The 13744-nt window shown below is 28.8% G+C and overlaps 1 protein-coding gene across 1 annotated transcript in view; it reads right to left on the bottom strand.

The window, feature by feature from the left end:
* The window catches only part of LOC147066431 (kin of IRRE-like protein 1), a 272466-nt gene that overhangs the window by 256313 nt on the left and 2409 nt on the right, over window positions 1–13744 (bottom strand). Inside the window, exon 2 of the mRNA XM_085955539.1 lies at window positions 1175–1304. Within this exon, the coding sequence (XP_085811665.1) occupies window positions 1175–1304 (130 nt within the window). The remainder of the gene's footprint in view (window positions 1–1174; window positions 1305–13744) is intronic.

Genomic DNA, 13744 nt, shown 5'->3' with positions numbered 1-13744 from the left:
TTTTGATGTATTTTTTGTCGTTGTTAATATTGTTATTTTGTAATTCGTTTTCTATACTGGCAATTCCTACCACAATGCTATAAGTAGTTTAATAATAACAAAATATTTATTATTTATATTATTAATGTATTTTTTCCAAATATCATCTTTAACCCTTAATTACATGGAGTTGTTTTTCAGCAAAAAACTGTATTAATATTTATATTTTGTGTGAATGAGATTTTATTTAAAAAAAATATTCAATTTTTTCAAATGGACAGTGTGCTGAAAAAATAGTAAAGTATAGTTTTCATTCACATCTGACACTGTTCATTTATGTATATTCTAAATTAAATATTCTTTAAAAGTGACCTTCCGTTGTGTAAAAATCATAAATTGTTCAACCAATGTGTGTCACCAACGCTCGCGTATACATGTGAAACATGGACTCTTAATGTGAAAGAAATTCAAAATTTACGAGTAGCGCAACGTGGCATGGAACGGTGCATGTTGGGCATGATTCGTAAAGATCACAAAATAAACCAATGGATAAAGAAGTAGACAAGAGTACGCGATGTGATAGAGGTCGCTACGCAGACAAATTGGACATGTCGCTCGGATAAACAACCTCATAAATTTATATGGATGTGTGTGGTAGCAAAGAACTAGGAAGGAGAGAGCTAGGGGAGGCCTTCAACCGGCAGTGGATTGACCCCGGCTGATGATGATTATAAATTAGACATTAAATAATATGATCAATTAGAAAACTAATATGTACTTACATTAAAGTGTTGACATCGTGCATTTCAGGGTTAATTAAATAACCAAGACCAAATATGATTTACTAAAAAATAATGAAGTAGTTACACTAAAGAAAATATGTGTTGTTAAGAATTAGATATTTAATTAAATAACAGTCCTGTTTTTTCCTTAGAAATAAATCCCTAAATTTCAAATAATTCAATCTAAGTTTACATATCTACTTATTGTTTATCGAAAGGTAATATTATGAAGCCACAGATTCACAAAATTATATTATGTTAACCATATTTTCACCCGTTAGTTTATTTCATCTTACCGAACGAATTGTTTTTTTTTTAGTTATTGTTTTCTATGTGTTATTGTGTATTAGTCGCACATATATTTTTTTTAGAATATTTAAATATTAAAATGTAGTAACAAGCATCATGCTTACCTATAGAGAGGTATTCCAGCATCGTCGCGGAACCAGAAAACCATGTGAACTTTATCCTGATGTCCTGAGGATATGTCACAGGGTAATTCTGCTTTTTTTCCTTCAACAGCTTGGACGTCCACTGTGCGAACTGTAATAAATAAAAATATTATTATGAAAATATTAAAATATGAAGCTTTATTTTTATGTACGAGTACCTACTTATTTTTATAAGGAGTTGTTAATTTTTCTGTACAATGAAAATGATGATGTATGTATTCTAAATTTAATAATAGGAATATTAGCATCGTTTCTGATATACAAAAAGACATTTAATAAGCCGAGACTTTATAATGTAAGGTTATTAAAATTTGATTGTAATTCTAAGATTTTAATGCGTTAATTTATTTTAATAAACAAGTAAGTTATTTAATTATCACACACTAAAATATGTTTGTACAGGTAGATAACTTATTTTTAAATTAGTTACTGCTTCAAAGTATTATAAAGGTAGTCATATTATATTAAATCATAATTTCTTATAATGCTTCAGAATGAGAAACCTTTCTAAGTAGGAAAATAAATTTTAATATAAAGTCTTTCAACTAAATAATATATTTTGCTAAAACTATAATTTGTAAAATTAAGTACCTATTGAAATTGAACATAAAATTTCGTCATAACAATAATGTGGATTATATATCAGTGAATTCAATTATTATTTTTTTTGTTTTCATTCCCTTATTTTTTATTTATGTACCTACTTAATAATTTTTAAAGTTTTTTTCTGTACTAGTTTTAATTTCCTTTTTATTTTTATTTTATAATATATACCTACACTAATTATGGCAACCTTCATTGAATGTTTATGTTGGTTGCTCTTAATAAAATAAGAATAACAAGATCCAAACATGCTAAAATAGTTTTGTTCCCAATGCACTATCTATAGTTTCTGTTAATATAAAATAAGATATGTATATTTATAACTCCATCATTATTATATTAGCTTTATTATTCGCGATATGCATACATAATATTTACATACTAGACTATTATTATTATTTTAATTTGTTGTATCCTTAATGTAATTATTTATATTTATATGTAGGTGCACATACCTAACAATTGTAAATAAAATAAAATAAATCAAAATAAAAAAAAAATATTTTTCTCCAATCATTCTTTTGTCATTTTTTTGTTAAAAACTTTAATTAATAATTGTGCAAAAAACACACAAAAAAAGATTTGATTTACATTTTTAAGTATTTGATTTTATAATACTATGTCATTGCATCAGGATTTGTAAAATGATACTGAAAAAAATAAAGATATTAAATTACCCTATATGAAATCATAATGCACCTAAAAACGGATTTCTTAGGTGACTATAAATGCTGAGATTTAATATAAAACTCACTGTAATATTAAATACTCGATTCTAAATACTAGACAGGCTACATTAAAAGTCCATTTGTGGGTTTAAAAAATTTAACAGAAAATTAATTTCTCACTTCAGTCAATTATGCATTATGCAATTCAGTCATTAATGTTTTAATTGTCGATGTTTTCTATTTTTTATTGCAATTGCAACCGGTTGCAAAAGAATTAATACATATTATGCTTTGTATGGTGTATAATGCAGAGACATATGAACATACTACAGTAATCGACAGACGGAGTATTGATATTACAAAAATAAATACTCTTAATTCTGGAATATCTTTCACTTTATTTATAAATGCATTATCGTTCCATTATAATACGTTTGGATTTTTTGTTGATCAACTTACTGTCTGTTGAATAAAAATAGAAAATAAATTTATAAGTGAGAACCAAATTTTGAAAAAAAAAATGATTAACTTGATGAGATCTTTTATATTTTCATAGAATTTGATTGTGAGTTATTATTTATTTATTTATTTATTTAAGAATACAAAACATTGTGGACATAACAAATCTAAATTCAAGACGTACACAACATGAGATTTACATTATAAGTCAAACATTACCCTCACAAGAGAGAAGAGAATATAGAAAAAGAAATATATATATAATAACAATAATAATAACAAAAAAAAATATATAATCAAAACATACTTAAGTATAATTTAATACAGAAAAATATAATTTTTGAGAGCGGAAAATATACAATTTTATACAGAAAAATACAGTTTCAAAAATAAAATGCAAAGTACATCATTGAAAATGTCTATGTCTTTAGGGAGCGCATTTACTAGTCTTGCACCCCTCGCTAATGGTGCCTGATAGGCTTGACGCGAGGAAACGGTTCCAATCCAGAATAAATCATGACTGCGACCACGTAGGTAATTGACAGGCGCATGGAAATTCAAATTCATTAGGACACCGGGATTGGAAACCATCCCTCGCGATAACAGGCAAAAGTGTTTCAACAGCAGAAGAGACCGACGAGATTCAAGAGAGTGAAAAGTAAGCATGCCTTGTAGAAAGGCAGTCGGAAAATAATCATCTGACGAATTATCGAAAGGAAAATAGTTAAATGTTTTAAAATAAAGACATCGAAGAAATTTCTTCTGGACGCGTTCTAAAATAAGCTTATAGGAAACCTCATAAGGACACCAGATAATCGACCCATATTCAAGAATGCTACGCACTAATGAGACGTAGAGTGTACGTAATACATTAGGACTCTTGAATGGTTTGGATTGTCGCATGATGAATCCTAGAAGCTTACTCGCACGTAGAGCCGTGGAAGTTATATGCGAGTGAAAGGATAATGAAGAATCAAAAATTATCCCAAGATTTTTCGCCTCAAATTGACGTTTTAAAGAATTTTTTGACATAATATAATTGTATTTAATCGGAGTTCTTGACCTAGAAAAAGTAATACAAAAGCATTTGTCAGTATTAAATTCTAATTTATTCTTTTTTGACCAACTTTCAATTGAACAGAGATTTCTCTGTAACATGCAACAGTCCAACTCATTCCGAATTGGTGCATATAATTTCAAATCATCCGCAAAAAGTAAAAATTCTACTCCATCCATGGCTTTAACTATATCATTGATAAATATGAGGAACATAATTGGTCCAAGATTTGATCCTTGGGGAACACCTGAAAGAGTTTGAAAGACTTCAGATGCACACCCAGCGTACTCGACATATTGACAACGATGCGAAAAATAAGATTTAATGGAAGAAAATCCTTTAAGAGATGTTGTTTCATTGACTCTAAATTATATTTAATTGATACTAAACGTATAATATTACGCACACATTTATAACAAATTATATAAATTATATATAAAAACGCCCACGGTGGCTGCTCGGCTTAAGCGTTGAAATATAACGCCGTGGGTTGCAGATTCGAATCCTGGGTCTGCCAAGTACACATATTGTTTTTCAATTTGTGTGTGAGTCAGGGATGGACCTAACAGGTTAAACAAGTGGCTGACATCCATTTCTTGTAAAAAACAAAATATGTTACTTAATACAATCCTCTACTCTGTGGAGGACCATATGATTATATGAGGATCGGACATGGTCGAAAAAAAATATATTAACTATATTAATTTATGAAAACGCACACAATTTAAATAGTCATATAAACTGTTATTTGTTATTATTATATTATTTGTATGTTTTTAAATGTTTTCTACTTTCAGTACATTGAATACAGACTAGCAAATATTTAGATAAATAAAATAACGCTATCTTGATAACAGCTAAAAATTAAACTTAATAATGTAGAGACATTTTTTTTGTTGATTTTTGATTATATATTGTTGAACATTCGTCAGAGAGTTGATCATAAATTCCACATGTGGGATCGCAACTTAAGAAGATATTTTTTCTTTCGACAAAGCCATTGGTTCGACCTATTGGGTGCAAGTTAGACATAATATTAAATATACACTGAAAAGAAAAATATATAATTTTACTAAGTTACTTAATTTTGAATCTGCAGGTAAAATATTTTTAGGTGGACACTTTGTTACTATGAACGCTAGGTTAAACATTACTTTTTTAAATTTGTGAACAATTTATATAATAATAATTTTGTAATTAATTGACGTTTTCTTGAAATGAAAATTATTTTTTCAGATTATGTTGAATGCGAAAAAAAATCATTTCTATTATGATTAATTATTTACATAAGAGAATTTTAATATTATCAATCAAAAACTTGATATTTAAATAAATATAGATATAATTATATATTCTATTATAATATAATAATAAGCCATCGATGTAGTCAACGTATGGGTCCGCCTCTGAGTCTTGGATTGCGGGTTCAAATGCCGTATCTGATTCCGTCACGTTAAGAATTATTCTGATAAAGAACAAAATGAGTTGAACAACTACAACTATTCTTCGTAAACCCACTCCTTAGAGCCAATTTCAAAAATATTTTATTGGTAAAAAATGTCGAAGAAAAACCTTCTATCGAGAAACTCGAGGTTTTTTTTTTTTTTTTTTTTTAAATATTATTATCATTATTATAAAACAAACGTAGAGTCTGACAAAGAAACAAGAACATGCTATCTAGTGAATCTAGAATTCTCCATAAGGCTTATAAAGGAATATCGGTCCCACTTAGACTCCTACAGAATAGACAGGGTTACATCGTCAAGAAAGACGTAGATAACTTAAGAAAAAATCCTGGAGAATGGTTGTATGTAAACCATGTACATTAATGGTCTTTTAGTAGCCTAATATGTAACATTACAAAAGTCATGTTGGTTTTCAAATAATATAATATTTTAAATAAGCTTTCCCGAGCCAGAAAATCAATGCAAAGTATTAAGTTCATATAACGATCAAATTTTTGAGACTCCTTTATTTAAGGTTATATGGATAATATCCGTAGTTTTATCCAACTGACTTTTTCTTAGGTATGCTTACATACTGTAGTTTAAGTGCTAGAAGATATCAATATTTGGCCACGTATTTTACGACGACTTATACGACTTATACGTGGTGTGAATGAGAACTCTGCCATTCTTGGTAGTATTGATAACTATCTTAGAAATCGGGAGCATCAGTTGTTTGTTCTGCCGAGGAGCAGAACTAATCTGCTATTGGTGATGCCAATTGGGAGGGCAATAACTCTGTTCAACCAAATTGCTTCGGATGTTGATATATTCGATCTACGTGAGGATGAGTATAGGTGGATGTCGTTTTATAAATTCTTAAAATAGGGTCTGCTTAACTCATCTGGTGTACTTCCTTGTACCTATATACTTTATATATATATTTTTTTTGTATTTAAGTACATATTTCTACTGTAGAATAAGTTAATACTGATCTATCTCTTTTTTATGTACCTAGTACTGTTTTAATAATATTTATTTGTTTCTAAATGTCATGTTGTGAACGTCTTAAATTTATAATTTGTAATGTCCACAATATGTAAAATAAATAAATTTAAATTTAAATTATAATAGGTTGTTTTTATAATGAGCTTTTATTATAATTTACGACAAGTGTTTTTATATGGTATTTTCGTTTTCCGTTATCTCTCAAAATAGTTCTACTTGTTTGATTCAGGGTCAATTAATGATTCTTGCAATGCAGCAAATCAACCGAATGGAATAATCAACGTTGCGATTATTCTTAAAATATACGGGTCTAATCGAATCTCCGCTTTGCCCTGGCACCCGGAGAAATAAACAGTGATTACAAATACACAAATTAAGTCACTTTGCATAATCCATTAGTGCTCTTTTAAAGGCGGACAAAGACTGCTGGCTGTGGGTCGCTGGCCTGAGGCTACGTTAGTGACGATGCTTTGAACAACAGAATAAAAAATAGAATAAGGCTCTTGCAATGAAATTATTGCAGTGGCCATATTTTGAGACTTTTCAAAGTAAATTAATTAACTACGGTAGCGTAAAATTTTCAGAAGGACTCTAGGAAGCTATAATACTTCGTTACAAAATATTAAAGCTCTGCACTCATAGAAGACTGGTAATCTAATATAATCAATATTCTGTTGTGAGTAAAGATAATTATCCAGCCGTGGATGTCTATAGTAGTGCATAAAGTACCCCATGTTGCTTATATCTTGCGTAGGCTAACAAGACAGTAACCATCTACGGATTATATTCACCATTTGTCTATGTATACAATATTGCATGCTCACTTTGGATGTATACTTATTTGTTAAATACAATCCAGGTGAATTAAAAAAAAATAACTCAAAGAATTGACGTGGTATTTTCAATATAATACCCGAATTCATAAAACGGTTGTTTTCTTTTTAGATTGTAAATCTGTGAAAATATTAGAATATAACATAACTTATTTTATATTTTAGTCGTCGAGTTACAGAATCTGCTTCAGAAATTTTACAAAACCCGCTTTGGACATTTTTTAAATCCAATTTTTAATACATGATAATATTTGTAAATTTGCGTACTAGTCATAATCATTTTATGTCAATTAATCGGATGTATTTGGTGGTATTTATGTGATTGTTTCATTTCTACTGCTGCACTACTGTTTTACTATACTTTTATCATTGGACCACATAGTCTAATGTAGTGAAAAATAATATGAAATATAAAAAAATCTTTACACGCATAGCATATAAATCTTACTTATATTGCATGTAAAGTCCATTTTCTATAGCATAAAATAATAATATTATATCTGGAATAATATTCAATTTCCTAAACCGATATCTATTAAAAAGGTAAGGCAGATAAATTTGATACAATTAATTTCAAAGATACTTTATTTTAGCACTCCTATAAATAAAAATAAAGATATAAAATTATTATTTTAATCAGGACGAAACTCTTCATAATAAAATAATTAATACTATGGATTTAGGATTAAATATTTTACAAAATAGCTTATAATAATATAACTTTATGATATGTCATAAATAGTTGAAAAATATGTTTTACAAATTTTTTCTACTACTTATAATATAATATAACGTCAATATTTAAAAACAGTAAGCTATGCACGTATTTTTTTTAAAAGTAACTCTACTTTTCTTAAATATAAATTTATTATTTATTGATTGTAAATATTTAATATAAAAAGATAGAAAGTGGACACCCTTTTCTTACCAACCGCTAACGACTAGCAATGGCGTTTTCTCTTTATATTTATTATTTCTTTTTGAAAATAAAATGGTTCTCTCCTTAATTTACAGTGCTCTTAAGGATTTAATCACCACTCATCTAGGAAACTAACTTTAGCGACAATAATGATTATGAAGATGTTAATTTCGATGATTTAATTTTCTTTTTTAAATCTTAAATTCTTTAAAATATGTAAATTTTATTTTATTCTTATTTTTGTTGATGTAAAAACTGAGGGGAAAGTTTTAAATTAGTTTTAAAAAAAGCCAGTTATAAGAATGTGAAAATATTTTTACTGTTTGAAACTTTAGGGAATATTTAGTTTTTAAGACTTCAAATGTTCTCAACATGAGCAAAAGACGTAAAACATTTTTTTTAAAAGAGTCGTTTTTATTGATCATCGTATATAAAACAAAATAAACTAGACATTCAGCGTTTATTAATGTGGTGTTGATTGATGATGATTTAATAAAAAAAATAATATTCACAAAATAATTCTCACGTAACCTATTATATTTTTTTATTCCGTTTCCTACCACAAATCATTAAAAATAATTTAAATATTATGAGGTTAAGTAAAGTAGGAGGGGTAGCACCTTTACTAATTAATAAGTTACTGGTCCTCACTACTCTTCAGGAAAAGGTGATGCGAATATAGATCTAAATTACTTTAGATCCTTAGACTATCCCTTTTCAAGACCTTCCGCGTGTGGCACAGTTACCACATCCTTCACGAGGTCACCCTGTTAAAGAAAACAAAATACGGCGGATCTAGACTGGAAAGTCGATAAATATTCCTCCAGAAGGCACGGGAAAACCACTGGAGTATTTTTCCCAGGAAAATGAATATGGCTGATAAAACATCATCATTCAAGAGAAGATCTCCGGTAAGCGAGGTCCTGGTAGAAGAAGAACGTCCTGTCTCAAAAACCTCAGGGACTGGTTTGAGCTCAGCACTCCATCCCTATTCAGAGCAGCGACGGACAGGGGCCAAATGGCCAAATTCATCGCCGACGTCTGATAACGGATATGGCACACAAATAAAAAGAGATTATAAACTCAAACGAACAATTTATGTTGTAACTTTACTTGAGATAGCTTAGGTACGTACTGCCTGAGGGTAGTACATATCTTAAGAAAATATTATACAAATAACAGTAGGTACATAATACACTATTAATTATTAGTATTATGGTGAATTAAAATATTAAATATTAGTATTAAGACGTATCATTTGTGTTGAGTATTCTTGAATATGCCAGCATTATTTGGAGTCCTAATAGGTTCATGCACACAATTAAGCTGGATCGAGTCCACAATAGATTTCTTAGATTTCTCTACTTAAGAACATACGGGTTCTTTCCTTATGATAATGACAATAAAATGAATTTCCCGACTCGTTTTCTTCTGGGTATGCTATCAATGCAATCCCTGTCTACCCGAAGAGTGATTGTTCTTTTAAAGCATTTCTTTTTACTTCTTCGTGGGTTCATTTACAATCCGCATATACTGGCAAATATTAATTTTCATGTTCCCACCAATATCACTCGCAGCTCCACGGTCTTCAAGATACCTCGTCGCAGGACAGATGTTATGTTTCATGATGCTGTGTATCGTGCAATTAGCTTATTTGATGGCACCATAAAGGTTGATTTGTTTTTTATTAATTATATAATGTTTGTAGACGTTTTAAATAGGATAAATTTATAATTGTATATATTGTCATATTTCTTTAATATTTACACATGCTGTCTTTTCCACTTTCTTGTCATATTAGTTGTTATTTGTAATTAAGATATTTTTATATATTTATATGTATTATGTATTATGGCGCATTGGCCAAAAGCTGTAATGCCGTAATACTCTTTTTTATAAATAAATAAATAAAATAAATAAATAAATTTAATATGGAGTAGAATGTTGCATTTAAATGTATGTTTAGATCCTTTTTGGAAATTAGTTGAACATGTTTCTTCCTTATCAATATATTTGATCAACAGAATTTTACCAAACAAATTACAACTTATTTAAAAGCACAGTTACGGAACAATATTTTTTAATTGAATTTATTATTGTCGTACATACATACACCGCCTGAATAATTTCTTCAAAAGTGACCTTCCACTGTGCCTAAAGCACAAAGTGTTCAACCAGTGTGTGCTTCCCGTGATCACATATGCGTGTGAAACATGGACCCTAAGTAAAAGAGAGATCCAGAAACTTCATCCATGTCCATGGTGGGCATAACTCGAAAGGACAAAAAGAGGAATGAGTGGATAAGAAAGCAGACGAGGGTTTGCGATGTAATAGAGTTTATTAAAAGCCTTAAATGGAGATGGGCTGGACACATAGCTCGAAGAAAAGACAATCGTTGGACAAATCTAGTCATCCAGTGGTATCCAAGAAGTACAAAACGTCCGCAAGGTGGACCTAGAAGACGCTGGATCGATGAAATGATAAAGTTCTACGGAAGTACGTGGCAACGCAATGCACAGGACCGAGAGAAGTAGAAGCAGCTTGAAGAGGCCTTCATTCAGCAGTGGATAGATTCAGGCTAATGATGATGATGATGATACATACTATGATCGTATAAATTTTATTAAACCATGTTTAATAAATGATTTTGAAAAAATATATACCTAACCGATAGATGCTTTAGGTATCATATCTAATTTCGGTGATTTTTAACATAATATGGCTCTTACTATAAATTAACTACTAATTATATTTTTGTAAACTAGTTTGAGAAATAAATAAGAATACACATTCTTATTTATTTGCACTATTTTTTCCAGTGATAAATCTTAAAAACATATTTTTTAAAACCGATATTTTATTTTACGCTATAATACCCATTTTTGTTGCTATAAAAGTTCTAGGGTAGTTTAAAATAAATAAGTTTATATACTGCATCTAATTAAAGTTTCCAAAGAAGTGAAAGCTTTGAATAACCTTTTTATAAGTATCAAATTTAATAAGCTATGTTTCTATTTGAATATTATATTTTCCAAATGTTGTAATTTAACTACTGAAGTAATATGCAGCAATTTTACATAATAAAATATGTCTACTTATTCATTTTTTTATTTTAAAATCGAGAATGTTATGCTAGAGGTATATACAATTATATTAGGGACATAATAAACGTTTCCGATTCAAAAATAAAATTTTATTTTCATATTGAAGTAGAAAATGATATAAAAAAAACATATTTTTAAACTACCCTTTCTCTTATATTATCTAAAATTATCGGATTTTTATTAAATAATTACACAAAGACAGTATATATTAAGAGATAATTATTAAATTGTTTTGATATACTCTCTAAATATACTTTTGTGTAGTTATGTCAAAACAACCCAATAATTATTTTAAATAATATAAGAAACAGGCTAGTTTAAAACTTTGGTTCTCATTTCACTAAAACACTGCCTTTATACTTAGTAGGGCAGAATATATTATATAAATACTTTTCAAGAGACTCGCGTGATATATAAATATCCAAACATTATTATGTATGAATAATCTGTAAATAAAAAAAGAAAATTGAATATAGTAAAACTATTCGAGGTTGTATTTAAGAATAAAAATAACTAGTGATTGATACATTTTATTTTGGTTAAATGCAATATCATATAAAGCCCTAATATTTTGAAAAGATTGTTAGACTCTATAGTATGTAGATTAGTTGAAACTTATGTCAGGTTAAGTGAGTGATAGTGAATTCAATCTTTGGTCATTGAATCAGTTCAGCCTAATATTTGAATGATACGGAAAGTTGTGTTTTGGACGTATTGTAGTAAAATTAGCAAAATATATTAATAAATTTAGAAGTACACAACATTATGCGATTGTATAGAGGTCAATAAGTTCATGAAATGGGAATGGATTGGACAGTAGACGTGTCATTCAAAACCTCGTTTTTTTTAAATCAGCTAAGTTCTAAAACGAATGAACTTCTACTTTCAAAAGATCTATTTCCTTTAAAAAAATTTAAATATCCGTATTATTTTCTAACCAAGCTACGAGTATATTTTGTTTTTTTACTTTGCGTTTTATTTTATAACCAAGCTATGTTTTAAGATTGATTTAAAAAAAATGTGCGTGTCGGTATCCTATAATGTTTAAGCTTCAAAGTTTTGTGCTAATAGTTTCATCTTCGTTTTCGTCTCGTCAAAGCTAATTTAAAAAATCGATGTTCAGTGAGTGAATAGGAAATAGTAACATTGATGATTACCTAAGAATAACTATGAAGAGCCAATATATTATATGTTAATGAAAACGTAAAATGTAATTTTGGATCTTTTAGCCACTTGATGTATATGGAGTTTTGGGTTTTCTAAATTTTAATTTTCTGATATGAAAACTCATATAATTGGTTTGAAAGATAATATGATAATTTAGGTAAAGAAGTCCGTACTTCACTAATATACTACAAATTTGTATATACGGTAAACTAACTATGATGTACAGAATATATTATATTCGCCGGAGTAGAAATAAAAAATCAAAAAGAGATTTCATCCGACGGGAGTTCTTTTCTATTTATAGAATTAATTTGCCAATAAATTTGCATTCAGGTAACGTACGTAGTCCGAAAGCTTTCACTAGTGTCAGAATTAAGTGCCGGTCAATTTTGAACAATCTCACCGCACGGAGGTCCCTGGGGCCCCATTTTTGCGGCCACACTTTACGAGCGATGGGGCGTTCTTTTTGCCGACGCTTGGTTTCCACGTAAGCGTCATAATACACCATTAAAGCGACGCTACTCAAATGGTGCTCTGGTCCTGTGCCAGCGAGTACTAGATTCTATGAGAATCGTGCTCGCTACAAGTCTACAGAATAGCATTAAGTAGCTCTTACCACTGTATTTCTCCATTTAAAATTATTATTAGATAATTTACTATGTAAATAGTTTCTTTAAAGCCTTAAATGCTATTAATCGTAAAAAAATATTATTTTATTGCCTATATTTTAAAATATGTTTTCTTTAATTTTATTTAAATTAAGAATACAATGCATTTTTCCAATTCTATCAACTACCATCGGTCGATAGTATTAGTATTATAAATTATTTTGGTTTATCGTCAACCCCTGATTCAACTAGTAGCTCACATAATATACATTAAATTATTTCAGATGGATTGATTATATTAAAAAAATATTAACTACTGACTCCGGTGCAGAAAAGGATGTAATACGTCAGTTTCCTTTAAAATTTCAATAATAAATATACTGCATTATATCAAATGAGTTCAATAAATAAATGTCATCTATTTTTGGATGCAAAAACTCTAATTTATTCCAAAATAATAATAAAAATACCTTTAATAAATTTACAAAATTGGCGACATTTGAATAATATCGAAAAATATTAATATTTTATATCATAGCATTTATTGATTTTCTCGCGTATTATATCTCCGAGAAAACCTTTTTTTATTAAAACCAAATTATGTATAACATAAAAATAAATATATGGCAAAAATTTGGTTAGGTATCACCCAAATATTTA

The sequence above is a fragment of the Rhyacophila brunnea genome, unplaced genomic scaffold (genome assembly GCF_057557595.1).
Source record: "Rhyacophila brunnea isolate RB1 unplaced genomic scaffold, BYU_Rbru_1.0 scaffold_5, whole genome shotgun sequence".
NCBI lineage: Eukaryota > Metazoa > Arthropoda > Insecta > Trichoptera > Rhyacophilidae > Rhyacophila > Rhyacophila brunnea.
The sequence above is the reverse complement of the archived record's forward strand: the minus strand, read 5'-3'. Positions and strand labels throughout refer to the sequence as shown.